This window comes from Anabrus simplex, chromosome 12 (genome assembly GCF_040414725.1).
Source record: "Anabrus simplex isolate iqAnaSimp1 chromosome 12, ASM4041472v1, whole genome shotgun sequence".
In the NCBI taxonomy this organism is placed as follows: Eukaryota; Metazoa; Arthropoda; class Insecta; order Orthoptera; family Tettigoniidae; genus Anabrus; species Anabrus simplex.
The window spans coordinates 54,842,273-54,863,558 of NC_090276.1; the positions used below are offsets into that span (position 1 = coordinate 54,842,273).

General features: G+C 38.8%; 1 protein-coding gene across 1 annotated transcript in view; it reads right to left on the minus strand.

Annotated features, from left to right (window-relative positions):
• Window positions 1-348: 348 nt before the first annotated feature.
• Ttc30 (tetratricopeptide repeat domain 30) overlaps window positions 349-21,286 on the minus strand; it is a 55,252-nt gene continuing 34,314 nt past the window's right edge. Inside the window, exons 9-13 of the mRNA XM_067156028.2 lie at window positions 19,964-20,174; window positions 14,503-14,678; window positions 12,245-12,340; window positions 8,816-8,928; window positions 349-529 (exon numbers count right to left, since the gene is read on the minus strand). Of these exons, the coding sequence (XP_067012129.1) occupies window positions 399-529; window positions 8,816-8,928; window positions 12,245-12,340; window positions 14,503-14,678; window positions 19,964-20,174 (727 nt within the window). The 3' untranslated portion in view covers window positions 349-398. The remainder of the gene's footprint in view (window positions 530-8,815; window positions 8,929-12,244; window positions 12,341-14,502; window positions 14,679-19,963; window positions 20,175-21,286) is intronic.

Here is a 21,286-nt window from a genome sequence, read left to right on the forward strand (position 1 = left end):
ATCCCTTTCATTGTCACTGTAAAATTCCTCTTCCTGCACTGTTCAATAATAGCAGAATAGCTATAGGTGGCGTCGGAAAGTGCTGTAGCGTATCCTTCCCAATAAGGTTCAATTTCTTCGGCATCGCTTGGGCAGCAACCTTGTGACTACTACACACGCACAAATAAGAGAGGTTGTAATAATCCCGCCCAACAATGTCACTTGCATGCGCACCAAACTGCTACAGTGCGACCTCAAAGTCGTTTCCAGAGATCGGAAACAAACTCCGTAGCCCTATATGCAGATCAGTGGTGACTGCTTGGGGAAGAAGAGACATTTTCCTACTGATATAAATATTTATTTTAAAAATATATATGTACAATTCATTTATTTTAAATCATATCATCTAAAACAATATTTTAATACATTTGTAGTTGTAGAAGCAGAGCCTTCAGGAGACGAGACTCGTATGTCACTGTGTTCTTCCCTTGGTGAAGATTATGGTCATCGAGAGGCTGTTCAATAACTGTCTTTACATCCTTACCATAGACTGGAACAGACAACAGGTGATTTGAAAAAGAAATTGAACATTTAAATATTTTAAATAAATCAAAGACAAGAAGCTAGCAAGGAGGGTATAAACAGAATGAATGGGCAGTGTAGGTACAGGGAGGAACAAAAATTGGGGTGATATGAAACAATTAATCACAGCAGCTATCAAAGAATATATCTACACATTTGTTTGACAAGAGTTAGACCAATGGAATGATGGAGAACTCAGGAGAAGGGCACAGATCAAATTAATGCAAAAATTTCACGAGCTTCCCTACAGAATTGTACTTAACCAAGTGTTGCTGTCATGTCACAGAATTAAGTTCCCTGCAGGTATCTGTCAGTGTTTGTGAGAGCTAATCTCGAGAGCCACAAACAGATTTTAATGCATTCCTGTCAACTTTTAGAAATCAATAATAGGAAGATTTTTAAATTCTTGGATTTCAACAGGTATAATGCTCCACAGTCTCAGTGAAAATGGGACAAGATAAAAGGCATACATATCTACAGTTACAATGCGAATCAACCATTAAATTTAAAACCTTAAACTAGGAAACATAAGAATGGTTACAAGATAATGTACCTAGTCATTCTCAATTATGACACATACATATGAATATTAATATTTATATCACACTGACACACAGAAAAAAATGCATACGACTTTATCAGACTGTAAAATGAACGGAAATTAAATTTTATAAGTATCTCTTAACACTTGGAGTAAATGTTATGTCTTGTGGCCATAACACAAAGAGAAAATACCAGAAACTGTCACCGACACAACTCTCTGAAATACATTCAACTCATTATGAAGTAAGAATGAACACAAATGCACTGAAATATGCAAAACTACCGCATACAAAACAGATCAATATGTCTCATACATTATTAACATACGACTTTGACAGGGGAAAACATGTGGCCTACAACTCCAATGAAACTATGCACAGAAACAATGTTAACAGCACGCGAACCACACATACACAAAAAACAAATTCTTTCACCCTGTTTAACAGAGTCAGTAGCGCACGCTAGCTTCTCTTGCTTGTAGGACGACTGCCATTCCGAATTCCCAGCTGTAACGCACACACACTGCTGTGGTGAGCAGGAAACACGATACACGAAGGATTTGGATGATACACTCGTGAAATAAAACATCAAATAAATATGCTTGAAAATGAGGTTGCATAAATTACACAAGCACATAAGAATTTATCCTTTATCCTAGTTGCAAATTTCTGATAACTAATGGCAATACAGTGTTCCTATTGAAGTAAGGTTCGAAGCATACTGCTCGGCCCACCGGTGATCCGAAGGAATATTTTTGCATCTTCCATTCGTATCGCTTCATGTCACCCTGTGTTTGGATTGTTGTTTTATCTATATTTTTTAAGCAGGAATCGCTTGCACGGTTATGGTAAATGAAGCCTACAATACTGCTGCCTTCAGATGGCAGATTTTTGTTTAATACTACGAGTACCACCCTCCTGACATCTTGTGTAAGCTATTCCTTTCTACATTGGTCTCAGATAAGTGAATATAAGTTTTCAGTTTTTTATTTATTGGAGTAGTTATTGATATGTTTATTATCTTTTGTAGATAATATTCAAAAGCAAAATCACATCCTGTTTTTAGTAATGGGGCCTTCACATTCTGATACACCGGTGGAACGGAAAAGAAAGAGGTTTAGGATGACACTGGATCCTGGACGAATAGCTCATTATTTGGAACAAAGAGATGACTGTGACGGTGATTTCTCTTCAGTATTTGATGATAACCCTATGTACAGCCTCGTCTTTATTATTTTGTTACTAAACATAAAATGAAAATAATTAACATAGGCCTACCACATTCCCATAAAAACAGATCAATGGACGAGAAACTAACATTTACTTCTGGGGTAATTTCTGGATCACGCATTGTTGAATTGGAAAACTGACGCAGAGGTAAATATGCTGGAATGTCTTCTCAACAATAACGCACACAACAAGTGCTCCAGCATTGTGTTGGATTTCATAGTAGGGACTAACCAAAGTCAAATTCGTCAGGTCACGGGTGACCCGAACTGATAATAACTAAAGGCAGCATCGCGTCACCGGTGAGTCGATACAATGTAAAATTAAGTCATAAATATTTACTGCTACAGGGAGCGTGTTACAAAATGAAAAGTTTCTGGGTAAATCGGAAGGGTTGGCAGGTATGTGATATTCACCACTGTACAGAGCATTTATCAAGGAAGATTTAGGTGTATGAAATATTTATGTATAACAAAAGGGAGCCGAGTAGAGATGATTTTCATAAATTTAGCATTTCAGTAAATTATTTATTCACTTCAATGACATTGATAAAAATGCCCTTTACTTTATATGAGGGTTGGGGCAAAAGTCATTGCAACTATTTTTTTTTTCTTGCAGACATGTGAGCGGATCAAAAACTGCTATTTGTCGCGTGGAAGCTATGCAGGCATAGTGTGTATTCAGAACAACAGATGGCTCTGTGATTGCTGGTAGTAGTACAGAGAGCACTGTGAAATTACTTGTGCGAGATGGAAGTAATCCATGTTGAGCATCGCACATACATAAAAATACAACCTATGACAATAAAGTTCGGTGAATAGTCCTGTACTATCAACACAGATGAACAATGCACGACAGTGACCTTACTGTCCTTCAAAATAGTCCCCTCCCATAACTATGCAATGCTGAGATCGGCGATACATGTCCTGGAAACTTTGCAAGAAGGCTTCCTTTTGGATTGTGTTCAATAGCCTCGTCACGTTTCATTGGATGTAAGGAATACCGTCAAATCTCTTTCCTTTCAAAGCGAGTTTGATGCGCGACTTTTCGGCTCTGACCTTTTTCCAATGAGAGGATCACGGAGAACGCCATTCCATGCTTTGCCATTTCGCTTCAGGGTCGTACCTGAGACACCAGGTTTCATCCTCGGTGACAATACAGTTCAAGAAATTTCTTGTCGCATCTATCGTTTCGACAAAATCCTGTGAATCCTCTAAACGTGCCTGCTTCTGATCATCAGTCAAGTGATGTGACAAAAGACGAAAACACGTTTTCCTCTTCTCCAACTTCTGGGTAACGATTTGTTGCACGGATTCATGATTAATCTGCAGTTCATCCGCTATCATGCGCACAGTTAATCGCCGATCGTTTGTGATTAATGTCCTCACCTTCTCAATGTTTTTGTCACTGACGGCGGTCGCCGGTCTTCCGCTATGTGGATCTTCATAAACACGTACCAGCATCGCATGCATTTCTTTCGGTGTCTTGCCAAGCTTAAAACAAAACTGTGCATTGATCTTTTGGTCGTTCATGCTCCTGTTCGCAGTTCAGAACCAACGCACTAAACACGCACTGTGTCAAACAGGTCTTACACGGCACACACACGATGCTCAACTGAACAACGTTGGGAGCAGGTGGTCAAAACCTGCTGCTACACAGGTGCAGCGTTGTGTGTCGCCAGTGTTGCCGGATCGACCGTTCTGACTTCATTCACCGAACTTTATTGTCACAGGTTGTACATTAAATCAACTAAAGTAAACTTGCACCTGTTTGATACTATATATTTGCTTTAAGCAAATTAATTATTTGTAGAACATGTTTCATTCCTTAGCAACATCTTCAGCTACATTACACTGAATAGGTGAAATTACAAAGAATTTTCTTCTTCTCAAATATCATCTTCCCTTCCTATTTCACCACCCCACTCAACCCTCCTCACATATTTTAATTATTTTTATCTTTTTTAAAAATTAATATTGTTTTAAACATAACAAGGTACTTTTTAAGAGGTTTTTTGAGAAGAAGAAAATTCTTTGTAATTTCACCTATGCAGTGTAATGTAGCTGAAGATGTTGCTAAGGAACGGAACCTGTACTAAAGCAAATATATAGTATCAAACAGGTGGAAATTTACTTTCATTGATTTAACCCTTTTGCTCTCAGGCTATTTTCACCGGTCAAGCCCAAAACACTCAGGCCATTTTTCATGATTATGCATGTTAAAATGTAAAAAATTGCCGTATAAAGAAATCCCCAGTTACAAAATTGAAAAAATTTACAGTAGTACACTATTTAATATCGTTTTAGGAAAAAAATATCCCAAAATTGTTCATGACATATTTTACTTCAAAATAAATTTTGAAATTTGAAAATATATTACAAAAAATAAAAATCTGTTTTAAATACTAAAAAAGTAATATGTTCTTTAGTGATATTGTTGTTCAGTCATTCTGAAAATAAGAGCATTTAATTCTGTATAACATGATATAATTTTGTTTTTTGTATTCTTATTTAGTCATGAGTTATAGCACCTGACGTAAAGAACTGTACACGTACCTTACGGAGTCAGCATTTGTGTTTTGGAAAACATTCTCCTATCATCAGTACCTGTAAAATCCGAATCACTTCTTCTTTATCTACAGCTTTTCCCACACCTGTGGGGTCGCGGGTGCGAACTGTGTCGCACATGTGGATTTGGCTGGTGGTTTATGGCCGGATGCCCTTGCTGACGCCAACCCTATATGGGGGGAAGTAATCACTATCGCGTGTTACCGTGGTAGTTTGTAGTGTAGTGTGTTGTCTGAATATGAAGAAGAAAGTGTTGGGACAAACACAAACACACAGGCCCCGGGTCAGAAGAATTAATCAATGGCGATTAAAATTCCCGACCTGGCCGCGTATCAAACCCGGGCCCTCTGAACCGAATACCTCAACGCTGATCATTCAGCCAATGAGTCGGACTGAAATACGAATCAATATCGGCTATAACGTCACCGTCATCGTCTAAAGCATCTAAATAATCCAAAACATCGGAATTATTTAGTCTAGAACTTGGCCCAGCCATGTAAAAAAATTAGGCCTACTCGTGGCACGAAAATCTAATAACACGAAATGTTAAACTAAAATTCACTTGAGAACACTGATAAATGTAGAAAATAAACAAAATATAATTAACAATAATCTATTATTAAAATGTAAACAATAAAACGAAGGAAAACACATATTTTGAAGCTTAAATGAGACTGTACTGGCAAGCAGCACACTTCAACTCGTCATGCAGTGAACATACGCGGTTTGATAACTTCATTTGTTCCAAACAGGTGAGCTTAGTGTCTGTATCTCTCGAGAAAAGTGTAAACTAAATCCAAAAGCTACTATTAATGTCTTTTCCTGACATCTGGGGGTCCATTAAGGTACTTATACAGCCGTCCGAACACAAAGCCGATAGATCGGCTCGCTGAGCGTATAAGGGTTAATGTAAACAAGATTTGATACGGGAAATGAAGCTGATTTCTTGCAATACATCAAAATAGCTGTTCTCTAGGGAAGAAAGGAGAGAGAATGTCACAGTGAATTGGTGGAAGCCCTTGGAGATTGTCCTTGTCCTTATGCGTTTCCATGTTTGTCCACGTATTCTATTTCTGTTGCTCCTGCTTCTCACATTGGCCTCTCACTGTGTTCGTCCTGTTATGTGTGTTCCTTTCTTCCCCCCTCACCCCCGTTTGATTTGACACTTATTTGTTTCTTTCCTATATGTACTTACATTGGCTGATTTCGTCTCTCCTACCAATGCACAGTGCATATCAACACTCTCCAAGCATTGAGAGAATTTTAAAACATAATACAGAAATTTTATTCAATACAAGAATACTAAACCAGCTCAAAAAATTGGCAGACTGGTCTCAGAGATCTGGAGAGTGGGAGGAAGGATGAAAAATCAGGAGTCTCCTGCTTAAATCAGAAAAGCTGGCACGTCTGGAAGGGGTTCGTAAAATTTGGAATTTCTTCCAAGGAGTGATGATGATGACTGTTGTATAAAAGAGCCTAACATCTACGTCATGGGCTCCCTTTCCAAGGAGTCCGCAGAATGGAAAGTTTGGGATCAGCTTCTAGGCTGCTTGGCTGACTTTATTTAAGAAAAAGTTTTAATAAATCGGCACTGAAAATCATCATCATCATCAGTTCATCACTCCAAAAGCCAGGTGCGGTTGTATACAAGCCTCCCCAGTTTATCCTATCCATTCACAGATGTTGTTCGTATTTGCGACGGCAGTTTACATTTCTCATTTCAAGGTCCTTCAAAATCTGCTTTTCCCAAACATCATGAAGTCTTCCTCTGGGGTCTCTTTCCAGGAACACTGTGTTCGAAGTATGCTAGAGGAGTCCTGAAGGGATCGATCCTTTACATGTGACCATATCTTTGCAATCTCTTCACTTTTAAGGTCTCCAGCAAGCTTCTTTCCAATCCAAGCAGCTGTTGGATATCCTCATTCCTTATTTTATCCATTTTTGTACTTTGTAGACAAGAACAGAGGAACTTCATTTCTGTTGCCTGAAGATGACTCTTTGTTGCTGCTTCCAGACCATACGTCAATATAGTACCAGATTAATTTTGTATTTTGGAGAATAACGGAAATGTTTCATCCCAAAGTATTTAACGTACAGCGTGAGAGAATTTGGAAGCTTTCTGTATTCTGTTGCTAATCTCTTGATGTGTGGTATTGTCTGAGGACAGAACACTATGTAAGTACCTGAAGTTGTCTACATTATCCATTTCCAATTCTTAGATGAACAGGTGAAACATTTCTACTCATCACCAAGCCAACTGTTTTGGTTTTGCTGATTTTAAGACCTAAGGTTGTAAAAACTTCACTGAAAATATGTTTAAAAATTCTCCATAAATTGGAGCTATTTCTCCAACAAGCCAACAACCCAAATATATCTACGAAGTATAAAGACACTGTCTTTGAGGAAGAAGATTGATAACATACTTCATCATCATCATCATCATCATTTCCCTTAATCCAGCTGTAGCCGGGTAGGGGAAAATATGGTTCCTCTCCACTTTCTTCGGTCTTTCCACCACTCCTCCTCCAACATTGTGTCCCAGTCCAGGTTTCTTTCTATAATGCTGCGTTGGATGGTATCCTTCCATCTCAATCGTGGTCGTCCACAGCCTCTCCTTCCTTGGATTTGCATTTCCATCACCTTTTTTGGCATTCTTTTGACGCTTATTCGCTTTACGTGCCCAAACCATCTTAGTCGGCTCTTCTCTATTCTATCATTCATTTTTTCCACTCCAATTTCTTCCCGGATTTTCTCATTCCTTATTTTGTCTCTTCTACTCTTCTGTATCATACTCCTCAAGAACTTCATTTCGGCTGCCTGTATTCGACTCTCATCCTTCTTTGTCATTGTCCAAGTTTCTGCTCCGTAAGTTGTTATGGGTGCGTAATACATCTTGTACATAGTATCCTTTGCTTCCGTTGGCACATCTTTGTCCCATAACATGTTTCTTACACTATGATAGAAACAACTTCCAGCTTGAATCCTTTTACTAATCTCAGCATCCAGTCGAGCATTCTCCATTAATTCACTCCCCAGGTATTTAAACGTTTCCACTACTTCCAGGGGCTTGTCTGCAAGTCTAATCTGACCTTTCCCTTCTTTCTCCCCTCTAGTCATAACAAGAGTTTTACTCTTTTCTACACTTATTTTCAATCCACATTCTTCGATCTTCCCATTCACCACATTCAACTGTTCTTGAACCTTCCTGTCGTCTTCTCCCCAAATCACAATATCATCTGCAAATAACATCATGTTCATTTTTCTTCCTCCATATGCTGCTTTTGCTGTTCTCATGATGTCAACCATTACTATTGTAAACAGGATTGGTGACAGAACACTTCCCTGTCTCAGCCCACTAGTTATTTTGAACCAACTTGTCCTGCCAACTTGTGTTTGCACGCAACTACAACATTCCTTATACAATGCCATGATCATTTTTATTAATCCCTGTCCAATTCCTTTTTGCACCAGACTGTCCCAAACTTTCGTCCTGGGGGACACTGTCATATGCCTTTTCAATGTCAATGAATGTCATCACCATATCATTCCCGTACTCCCAGCTTTATTATTCCCACCCTAAGTGTAGTTGCTGTTACGGATTAACTTCATCCAACTGTTCCTGTCTGTGACAAGGTTTTCCTGTCATATCCTCCTTAATACAGTCCAACCATCTCCCCTTTCTCGTCTTACCTGGACCAAATGGAAAATTCTAAATTCCCATGGAGGGAATTAGATATTTTTCCAGCTGTCTGCATTACCCTCCATCCTACATAATCCCCGTCCTCCTAACATGAGGTGGTTTGGCCATGCTGTGAGGAGGATAATGAACAACTAAGTGAAATAATATCCAGAAGAAGGAAACAGGATGGCGTTGAGAGAGAACAGACAGTAAGTCGACAACAGCAGAGTCGTACGTACCTTCACAGTTCTCCAAGAACTGGATGCATTCAAGAAACACGGCATCTCGCACAACAATCATGTGCTTTGCAAGGTTCTCTATGAGTGAGATGAAACAGCGCTTGGCATAGAACCTGATAGGGAAAAAAAGTAAGCAAGACATTTAGGTTTAAATTAACAGTTGTAGCAATCCTTACTGGTTATGTTACTGAGATACCAATAATTTTGGTTAAATGAATAAATCAAAATTAATTAAGGATGCAAAAGGTACAAATACAGAAGAAAGACAACAAGAGTGTTTCACCAATACATTTTCATCAGTACAAAAAGCTAATGAGCTTGTAGTTTTATGTGCAATTCAAACTACAAGGTTATAACTAACGGGCAGATGTGGATGACCTACAACTCACTAAAAAGATTGATAAAATGCCCTTATATTTATGGAAAAAAGCTATAAAAAATACTTCAAAATATTTGACCGAACTCTGGTAAATTTGCAACAATTGTTTTACAAGTAATATACCCTGTCCTGTTCACTGCACAGCTCTTGTTTTTTACAGTTATAATTATGTTGTAATTTACTGCACAATGTAGAAAATAAAACTATGTCTACCTGTCATAAACATGTCTTTTCCAAATTCATTCAATAGCTAATTTAAAAATACACTGTGTGGTGGTTTCACTTTTACAAAACTACAGTACACAGGATAATTTTGTTCTGAAGTGGAAAGTTAATCGTTGTTCCCAAACCCTTCTCTTTTCCACTTGTTCTTGGTCTGGAGGTTCACGGGGGTAAATGACAGGCTATAGGGGTGGGTGCGAAGGCTGTGCTTGAGACACGTTAGGTAATAATTTCTCCAAATTAGAGTTCTGTATTGTGTTCCTGAACATATTTCGTATACAAAAGATCATATGCAAGAAAAATTAATAATAATTTTTATAATGTTATTGTGGATCTTAAGCAGTTTGACAATAAAAAAATACATGCATGAATTAAATAGCATTTCAACCTTCCCTGTAACAGCACCAACCATTACCTTATCCAATACCAAACAAATTAAAATTGTGAATAAGTTTAAATATCTTGGTGAAATTATAACTTGGAACACCAATGAAAAATCATCAATAGAAAGCAGATCATTTAAGTTAGAAAAAGCACAACGAATTACATGGCCAACGTACAAGAAAAAATCTCTTTCAATAAATGCTCAACTTCAACATTACTGTTCCGTCATTAAACCTGAAGCGACTTATGCTTGTGAAACACTATTTAAATTGAACACCAAAGCAACAACTGATACACTGCAAAAGGTTGACAGAAGGATACTCGGAACAATCATTAATAAAAAACATCAGGTGGATGGACAATGGAGATTATTTCCTAATGCAATGGTTTTTTTTTTTTTTGCTAGGGGCTTTACATCGCACCGACGCAGATAGGTCTTATGGCGACGATGGGATAGGAAAGGCCTAGGAGTTGGAAGGAAGCGGCCATGGCCTTAATTAAGGTACAGCCCCAGCATTTGCCTGGTGTGAAAATGGGAAACCACGGAAAACCATCTTCAGGGCTGCCGATAGTGGGATTCGAACCTACTATCTCCCGGATGCAAGCTCACAGCCGCGCGCCTCTACGCGCACGGCCAACTCGCCCGGTAATGCAATGGTTTATAGGGAAAGTGAATCTATAATAGATACGATGAGAAAAAGTAAAACAAAAAATAATTGGTTTAAAGAAGTTCAGAACGATTTAGAAGAGCTGAATATTACAATGAAGCAAATTGAAAATACAGAAGAAAAAAGGATTCTCAAGAACAAACAAATAAGATTGTCATTAAAAACTGCACAACACAAACAATATGTCATATCTGATGAAGAAAGGGCAGCCAGAAAGAAGAGGTTTTTGGGAAAGGTAGAAGATGATGCAAGCTAAATCTTCAGTAACAAACAAACAAACAAACAAACAAACAAACAAACAAACAAACAAACAAACAAACAAACAAACAAACAAACAAACAAACAAACAAACAGCTCAATTAAATTGAAATAACAAATAACGTGGTTCAACCTATTCAATCTTAAACGCAGGCTCTCACATCCACTAAATAACATAACGGTATGTCCAAGATATTACGTGATGTTATAACAACCTGATGAGTATTAGTCTTGCAACCAAAAGGGTCTTCACACTCTTTATGGCACTTCTATTTCTTTTGGCAATACATACTATCACTCTTTGAAGGAGTTGCCGAGCTGAGGCGTTAAAGGTGGGCTTGGTTAACCCGGAAGCTCATGGGTTTGATTCCCCACCAGGAAAATCTTAAAATTTAAGAAATAAGATTTCCACTTGCGGAGGTGCATATGGTCTCGAGGTTCACTCAGCCTACACCAAAAACGAGTGCCAGGTTAAGTGCTGGGGATAAAGGTGGCCAGATATAGAGCAAACCACTCTACTCCACCCAAGTGCCGATGTTATGGATCGTGGAAGCCCTTACCTTTCATCCCTCCAAGGGCCTTCATGGTCTGTATGGAGATGACTTTGCTTTCCATTCTCTGGAGGGTCAGATCTCTCCCTTTTCTCTTGTGCTTAAAATTAAGAGAGGATGATTGTCTAGTTGAACACTAGGCTGGAGGAGGAGGAAGGTGTGTGTGTGTCTGACACAGTCTAGAACATTCTGATTTTGAATTTAACAATTAACTAGTTGCAATCTTATGGTCCTTGGGGCAGAAAAAATCATGCAGTTAATTCCGCAACAACTTAAATAGTGAAGTATGACTACAAGAAAACTAAATATACAAGTGCACCAACAGATGGCAGCAGCTATAGTGACCTTCAGCCTTGACAAGGTAATGTACCAGGAGACATCACTGTGTACCGGGCAAGTGACTATGTGGTTTCGGTCATGTAGCTATAAGCTTGTATTTGGGTGATAGTGGGTTTGAACCCCACTGTCGATAGCCCTCACAATGTTTTTCATGTTTTCCCGTTTTTCACACCGGGCAAATGCTGGGACTGTACCTTAACTAAAACCATGATCATTTCCTTCCCACTCCTAGGCCTTTCCCATCTTATCATCACCATAAGTCCTATCTGTGTCAGAGCAATGTACAACAAATCGTAAAAATAATTAAAAATCACTGTTTTAACATTGTTGTTATAGTGGTGTTTTCGTGTACATGGGTATGTTTTAGTCTGCAATTACATCCTAGAGAGAAAGGTGGAACAACCAGCCAACATGAAGTTTTGTGTTAAGCTGTGCAAATCGGCCAGAGACGTTCATGGAAACCTTCATCATATTTGAGGTACTGTTCCTCCTGACATTATTTCCAGGCACGCACGCATTCTCTCTACAGAACCAAAAAGCTTTAACTATGAACGTCAGACAAAACACCTACCGGTATTTAATTGTACTATAGCCATAATATCATATTTACAGCAAGCTTCTTACTTACCAAGTGTCAGTCCCCAGTTTTTTATTGTATGGCTCCAGGCTTTTGATTACTCTTGAAATCCCAAACTCATAGTTACCCTTTGCACAGTACAAGGTCCTGTAAAGAAGAATAGTAATAATCTTAAACGCAGGCTTTCACAACCACTAAATAACATAACGGTATGTCCAAGATATTACATGGTGTTATAACAAGCTGATGAGTATTAGTCTTGCAACCAAAAGGGTCTTCTGACCGACCGACCGACTCACTTGAAATAGACATGGTATAGACAATTCCTTAATCAAGAGCTCATCAATTTTATCCACAACTATCACAATAAATAAGGATGTTCCCTCGTGCTCTACTTTTTACAATGCAGTAACTATATCTGTTGAGCCAGTTCCACCGTATAGCAATATTTTACATACTTATTTAAGATGAGCATGCTCCCCATTTGTGAAGAAATATTTTGTGCACAACAAGTTTTGAAATTCCCATTTTACCATTAAGTGAACAACAGTGATACAATATTTTAATTATTGAAGAGAGCTATGAGGGGGTACCCAAAAATAACCCGAATAACATTGCCGTGGGCAAAGCTTGTGTAGTGTGCGTTGCCAGTTCAGTGCCGCCTGTGTTGTCGACCTGGATTATTCTGTTCATCTACAGTGATTGTTTTTGCTAGCGCTGTTTTGTTCTTGTTTCGTTTTTTATGATGGCAAGTTTAAGTGAACAACGCGCAAATCTTTCATTGGGAAGTTTTAAGAAGATTTCACAACAGTGTTTGTCAAAAAAGACCCGATTTATGGCACACAGGAGACTGGTTCGTCCACCATGACAATGCACCTGCACACACGGCCATCTCTGTTAAACAGTCTTCGGCTAAAAATGACATGGTTCCTCTGCCCCACGCATGACCTGGCTCCATGCGACTTTTTCTTATTTCCATGCATGAAAAGAGGCATGAAAGGACACCGATTTGACAACACTGACGAAGTCAAGGAAAAAACGAGGGAGGAGCTGTCAGCCATTTCTAAAGATGACTACAATATATGTTTCGAACAGTGGTGGGACAAATGTATTAGTTGTAATGGAGAGTATTTTGAAGGGGAAAAGGTTGTTTTGTAAAAAATTTGAAAATATATAGCTTTTAAAAAATAATTCCATTATTTTTGGGTACCCCCTCATATTTTAATATTTAAGACTATGTATGAATTCAGCTGAGGATGGCCCAATCACAGGGCCGAAACTAGCCCCGCGTCTCAATGTAAAATATGATTGTATTTTAAAAGAATATTATATTGATTAGGTGGAACATCCATTCCTCGAATTTTAAATAGAATTAAGGAGTCATCAATATGGACAACATGAAATTGATATGAGAAACTAATACTGAAACGAGAAAAGTAAATTACTCAGAATAAAAGAGCATAAGAAAATAACAAATTACATTCCACTAATGGCCGGCACAGAAAAGAGATTATGGCCTACAAATGGAACACTCCACTGAACTCAGAGTCACTGGAACCCTCCAACGCTATACTACTGTCACTTCCCAAGGAGATTATTATACTTCTGATGCTACAATAAACTATTAAACCTAAATGGTACTAATTTATGCTATGCTAAACTCTAAATGGTGCTATAAAAACAAGCTAACCCCATGGCACTACAGCCTGAAGGGCCTTGGCCTACCAAGCGACCGCTGCTCAGCCCGAAAGCCTGCAGATTATGAGGTGTTGTGTGGTCAGCAGGACAACTAAATGGTGCTATACTATATTCTACTAGAGAGATAAAGACAGGAAATAACAATACAAAAGACACATATTACTGAAGAAAATGCAAAAGATCACAAACCCTACCAAATACCACACATGCTGAGTGAGAAAGCTTAATCATTTGGTAAATGTATATAATAGAGGTTTTGAGACTGCACTCTATCAATAGAAATTGATATGAACTGCAGCTTGGGATTGGTTGGATGTCTGCGCTTCCATGCACAACCAGCAGACAGCACCAGAACATCAATTTACAAGCTATAATGTTCAGAGCATACAATACCTGGGCAAAATCAATGGAATCCTGTGAAATATTGAATGCAACTCCTCAGAGAAACAATTAACTGAGTTTCTAGAGCAGGCATTTAAATTCTAGGTGACATTTCGTGGTAGCTCAATGTGGTCTTAAGCTTTTGATTGGTACTGTAAAAGGCATAATATCAGGACATTCTATTCTGTAATTTTTAAATTCTTTAATAAATTGTTCAGCAAGTTACTCACCCGATCACAAGATTCACAATGCACAGATGAAATACTTTCTTCTCCGGTTCATCAAAAGCAAGCTGCTCCTCTTCTTTTTCGATCTTACGCATCATTTCTTCAGCTTCTTCGTTCTGAGAGGTCATAATGTAGGACACACACAGGTTGGCCAGCACAACAGCACTCACGTCCAGGATCTGAAAAAAATGTTCATAATAAGGACTTCATTATTTCTGCTGGGGAGTTACTTATTCTTATAACACAAGGTGCATCTAAAAAGAATGGTGAATGATGCCAACGTGTAGTATCACTGCGTGCATGCGCATGTGAATAGAGGGGCCTCTCATGAAGCATCACGTATCGTTAATCACGCGGTGCTGAAGCAGATTAGTCTGCTGCGGTCAGTCAAACGCAGTGCATGTGAATGCAATGCATAAACATAAAGTTTTATTACAAATTCAGAAAACAGCAATGGAGACGCATGCAATGTTGTTGCAACTGTAAATAACAGAAGCTGTACATAAACAAGAGTTTCCTGTCCATCCTGAAAGCATTTGAACCAGTCATAAATACATTTTATGCTTACGGCTTTTGTTCCGTACACTTGTACCAACATCGCATCCATCTCCGTCCCCGTTTTTCTGAATTTGTAACAAAATCCAAACCCATGGTGCAACAGCCCTGAAGGGCCATAGCCTAAAAAGCGACCACTGCTCAGCCCGAGGCCTGCAGATTATGACGTGTCGTGTGGTCAGCACGACAAATTCGTTCAGCTGTTATTCTTGGCTTTCTAGACTGGGGCCACTATCTCACCATCAGATAGCTCTTCAATTGTAATCACGTAGGCTGAGTGGACCTCGAACCAGCCCTCAGATCCAGGTAAAAATCCTAATCGAACTCGGGGCCTCCGGGAATTGTAACAAAACTTGATGTTTATATGTTGCTCCATTGCACTGTGACACGAGTCTTCACACGAACTACGCTCGAATGACCGCAGCAGACTAACCTGCTTCAGCTCCGTGTGTTCAACGCTACGTGGTGCTTTCTCGAGAGGCCCCTTTATTTACATTTGTTTACATTTGCCATTGCGATATCAGCCACACACATGTATATTTATTTATTTATTTATTTACAGAGTTTATGCCCACATTGGAGCACTTAAATCAGACTACAACAAATTTGTCTTCCTTTTCTTCTCCCAAAAAGTCTTGAGTCTGGTTGACCTGGCTGCCCTCTCCGCATCCGTTATAACATATTGTTTCCTCTGTACAGTGGTCAGAGGAAGCCTGATGCATTTATTCTTCAAAATACTTTTCTCGCCTCTGTTTTCTATGGTTTGCATGGTAATATTCAACTCCTCCAAATCACTTTGGACTTCTTTAAACCAATTGTTTTTTGATTTATTATTCCAAAAGTAATTAAATAATTGCTTTAAAAATCTGTTATCACTTAGTCGAAATATATGACAAAAAAAGGCAATTCTTCTTTTTCTCATCGTGTCTGTGATGGACTCACTTTCCCGATAGATAACCTCATTCGGCAACAATCTCCACTGTCCATCCACCTGATGTTTCTTGTTTATGATCGTCCTGAGTATCCTTCGATCAACTCGTTGTAAGCGTTCTGTTGTTGATCTAGTATTGAGTTTAAATAATGTTTCACAAGCATAAGTTGCTTCTGGTTTAATAACAGAGTTATAATGCCTAAATTTAGCATTAATCGAAAGACATTTCTTTTTGTATGTAGGCCAAGTTATCCGTTGTGCCTGCTTCAGTTTATATATTCTGCTCTCTATTGATGGTTTTTCATTGCAATTCCAAGTGAGATTTTCACCCAAATATTTAAATGTACTTACAATTTCAATTCGTTTATTATTATTATTTAATAATAGCTCTGAATTTAAAGTTCTGAAAGTAGGCATTATTTTTGTTTTATCATACGAAATTTGCAATCCAACTTTTTTCACTACATTTGCAAGTTCTTCCAATTGAACTTTAGCCTCTTCGAAACCATTTGCCAGTATCGCAAGATCATCCGCGAATGCCATGCAATTTAGTTTGATATTTTTTCCAATTTTGACTTTTGGAGGACATACCTTAGTCCACTCTCGCATGACCTTTTCCAATACACAATTGAACAATAATGCCGAAAGTCCATCTCCCTGGCGGAGGCCTGTTGTAATTGCAAATGATTTAGATAACTCATTTCTGAATCTAACTTTAGATTGAGTATTCTTAAGTCATACCAATCAGGCTAATAAGTTTGGAATGTAGACCAAATTCCTGAAGGACATTCAACAGTGATTCACGATGTATACTATCATACGCCTTTTGAAAATCAACAAACGTAATAACTAAATTTTTGTTTCTAGATCTATGATGTTTCATAATCCATTTTAAACTGATGATATGTATATATATATATTTAAAAAAAAAAGAGAATTTAACACATTATGAACGATGAAGGACAGAAATAAAAGTAGAATACAAGAAGTGGAAATGAAGTTTCAAACGTGTCAAGTAGATTGAACAAGAATGGACAGAGTAAGAAATGATAATAATTAATTTAATGTTATTTGCTTTACGTCCCACTAACTACTTTTTAAGGTCTTCGGAGACGCCGAGGTGCCGGAATTTAGTCCCGCAGGAGATCTTTTACGTGCCAGTAAATCTACCGACACGGGGCTGTCGTATTTGAGCACCTTCAAATACCACCGGACTGAGCCAGGATCGAACCTGCCAAGTTGGGGTTAGAAGGCCAGCGCCTTAACCGTCTGAGCCACTCAGCCCGGCCAAAGTAAGAAATGAAGAGTTCAGGAAATGGTAAATGAGGTACCCCTACAGGAAAAGATAGAAAAAATCAAGGCTGCAGTGGTATGGACATGTTAAGAGAATGGGAGAAGAAAGATGTTAGAAATGGAGTTGAAGGGAAGGAGACCTAGAGGAACACCGAGGGACAGATGGCTGAAAGGTGTAAAAAAGAGTATCGAGGCAAGAGGAGGGAAGTGGACGACAGTGAGAGAAGAGAAGTGGTGGATGGACAGAAAACGATGGAGAGGCTTATGTTCCAAGCAGACCCAGCCTACGGTTGGAAACTGCTCCAGATGATGGTGATGATGATGATGATGACCAAATTATTTTATTGTAAAGAGATTTCCACTCAGAAATGTTTAAAAGTGCTAAGATACATCACTTATTAGGAAACATTTAGGATAAGTGTCATAGATAAGCAGATAATACTGATCCTATATATGAGGGTGCTGGGCGTTACAGATATCAAGTCTCCAAGCTCTATTGTCTTGCATAACTGATGTCAGGTACATCAACTCTAACTTCTTGTGGTATACATCAAAACATTGTATGCAGAGGGGTCACATTGTTATTTTGACAATAGGTTCTAGGTTTTTATTAAAATCTTAATCATTGTCAAAGGACAGTCACCTGTACAGTTCTCCCTTACAGTACCTTTTGCTCTATATCCTAGGGATCAGAGATTAATTAGGTCTCTGTAGTGAAAAATGTTGTCAAAGAGCACTATGTGACTCGTAGGATTGTCCACACAGTCTATCATGTTCAGAACGTGGGAACCTAGAACAGTAACATATCCTGTCTTTCATCCTCGGTCTGGTTCTTTGCGTAATACAGACTGAAATTGAAACAGTAACACTAGATCCACAGAGGGCCCATAACTTGCACCCTTGCCTTTGACGAACTGTTTCAGGTTATTATGTCTGCAGTATTTCACTATAATTTCATCCACTGCTATACATTCTTCAAACACACCAAACTGTTGAAAAGCTGCATTCATCATCTTGATCAGAGGCTGGATCCTGAAGCTCTTGTCACTCTTGCTTTTAATGACAAGATCATTATTGCAAAAATGAATTAGTCTCTTCAGTTTCAGATATTTATTTGTTGGCATTGTTTCATCCTTAGATCAATACACTCTTTCTGAAGGTAATCTGTGGCATCTGGTAAAAATGAGAGAATTGGGCGAGTTGACCATGCGGTTAGAGGTGCGCGGCTGTGAGCTTGCATCCGGGAGATAGTGGGCTCGAATCCCACTGTCGGCAGCCCTGAAGATGGTTTTCCGTGGTTTCCCATTTTCACACCAGGCAAATGTTGGGGCTGTATCTTAATTAAGGCCACGACTGCTTCCTTCCAACACCTAGGCCTTTCCTCTCCCATTGTTGCCATAAGACCTATCTGTGTCGGTGCGACGTAAAGCCACTAGGAAAAAAAAAAAAAGAGAGAGAGAGAGAAACCCTACAAAACCCTTTAGTTTGTGAGGGCTGAGAGTAAAATCTGGGATATTCTTTTACTTACAAGATAATAAACAGTTTTGTCTTCAAGTATCTCTTCATGAAAAAAAAAAAAAAAAAAAAAAATCAAAGATTTCCTTCAGTGAGAGCAATTGGGGTTCCTACTTCATTCCCTCCAGTTTCACCTTGGTATTTTCTTTTATTCGGCTCTTTTGTATATGTTTTTTTTCTTTCTTTTCTTTCTTTCTTCCAGTCTCATTTCTCCTAAGTAAAGAGCCCCATTTTCTTGATTTATTAATGTAACTATCTGGAAGACTTGAAGAAAACTCTTCTCTTTCACCACATGTTTCTGTAGAAGGAGCAAAATGCAGAATATAAAAATGAAATATTAATTCACTGTACTACAAGCCAAGACAGTGAAAGGGACATCACACTGTGTACAGAATGATAATCTAAATGGTAACTAGTTCACAAATGCGGCAAATAAAAGCAAACATAATCTTTCTGCGTGCCAAAACAATGCCTTCTATATAATGTAGGCACAAATGGCATCGTGTTTTAAACAAGTTTCCACTATCTTTGACTGGCGTTTCGTCCTGGTCACAGCAAAGCCCCTTACACACGAATACATTATCGAAGGCAGGAGGATTGTTCTCATAATACATATGTTGCGAATATTTAGGGCCATAAAATTGTGTGCTACATATTTCTTTTGATTTATCAGAACTCTTCATATCCCCAGTGGGTGTAATGAAAGGATGCCTTATCTGTACCTCCTGCATGTCGTAAGAGGCTACTAAGAGGGGGAGAACCGAAGAATTTGTACTCTCTCTCCCCCGTGTTCTAAACCCAAAATCATATCTATGATTCTATGCTTTTCTGAGCAGCAGAGAAATTTAAATATATCTTTTCCCCTCCCTTAATTCCATAACAAGAACTTCATCACTTGTTAGCAGACACTAGCTATGAAAGGCAGCACAGTTGAAAAGAAAAGTTATTCTACTGGAAAAATGTAGCCCTAATTAATATTAAAGGCATGATTGAAGTGGAATTAATGACAAAGAGGTTAAGTTCTAGATTCTGAGACATTTCTCAGCCAATCAACATCAGTGATTTAAATTGGGAGTCAAGGTAATTTGTACAAAATTTTATAAAAATAAGAAGTTTTATGATGACTTATCAAAATCTGTACTGTATTGCAAGCTTTGCTTACACACTTACGTTGTCATAATGCTTCTTCACAATAGGTTCATAGAACCCAGTAGCTTCTTTAAATTTATTTTCTTGCATGAATAGCACATGTGCAACATTCAGTTTCCAGGTGTCATTTTCGTTGCAGAACTCGACAGATTTGCGAAATATTTTCTCTACTTGAGCATAGTCCTCTAGATCCCAGTAAATTTTCGCCTGGGCCATCAGAACTGGGATATACCTGGAAATAATATGCATTTTGTGAAAAATATGGTACAAAACTACATAAAAGATACCAATGAAAAGTACTTGTCAAAAATGTATCATACATACAAATACTGTAGTTCTCTCAATTTCCTCGTTAACGACCAGCGACTCAAACATTAAGCAGTACCTCCCCCGACAGTAACCAGATTTATGTCCATCTACAGTCGCCTTTGCTGTGACCAATAGCAGATGGCTCCCGACCAAGAGCATGCTTGCTTTGTCAGTGACAGTCCGGTCCTGGAGCCGGCTCACTGTCAGGTCTCCAGTGTTGCACACAGCTGCACGCAGTTCTGTCCAGTCTCACGGCTCGCTCTCAGAGGCTAAGGAGTGTTGACAACGCTGTGTCTCGAGTTGGGGAAATTCTGGCACTCCGCGGGCAAGGCATGTAAACACAGGCTTCAAAAGCATACCGGTCATTAACGATGAAATTGTAAGAACTATACACTGCCAACCAAAAGTTTCCCGACAAAACATGTATCCAAATGCTGGGGCTGTACCTTAATTAAGGCCATGGCCGCTTCCTTCCCACTCCTAGCCCTTCCCTGTCCCATCGTCGCCATAAGACCTATCTGCATTGGTGCGCCGTAAAGCAACTAGCAAAAAAACAAAAAAAAAACATGTATCCGCCCGAATATGTTTAATGATTGTTTAATGGCAGAATATATTACTGTAATCAAGTTTCAAAGGTTTTTGGGCAACAGCAACGAGTTTATGTTTGACGTTCAGCATCAGAAAAAATGCATCCTACTGTCTAACACCTACAGTGAAACATGGAGGGGCTCTGTGATGGTTTGGGGTTGTGTCACATTCAGTGGAGTTGGTAGACTGCACCGAATTCAAGGAACACTGGACAAAACTGGCTACCATTCCATCCTAATTCATTATGCTCCTCCGCCTGGACAGCAACAAGGGTTTGTCCTCCAACAAGACAATGACCCCAGACACACATCTCACTATTGCATGAATTATCTGCAAAACGAACAAAACTCTGGGGAATTGTTTTTAATGGAATGGACTTAAATCCAGTTGTGCTGCTTTGGGAGGAGTTGGATCGGCAAGTCCGAAGAGTGCCCTTCTTCATCCGAA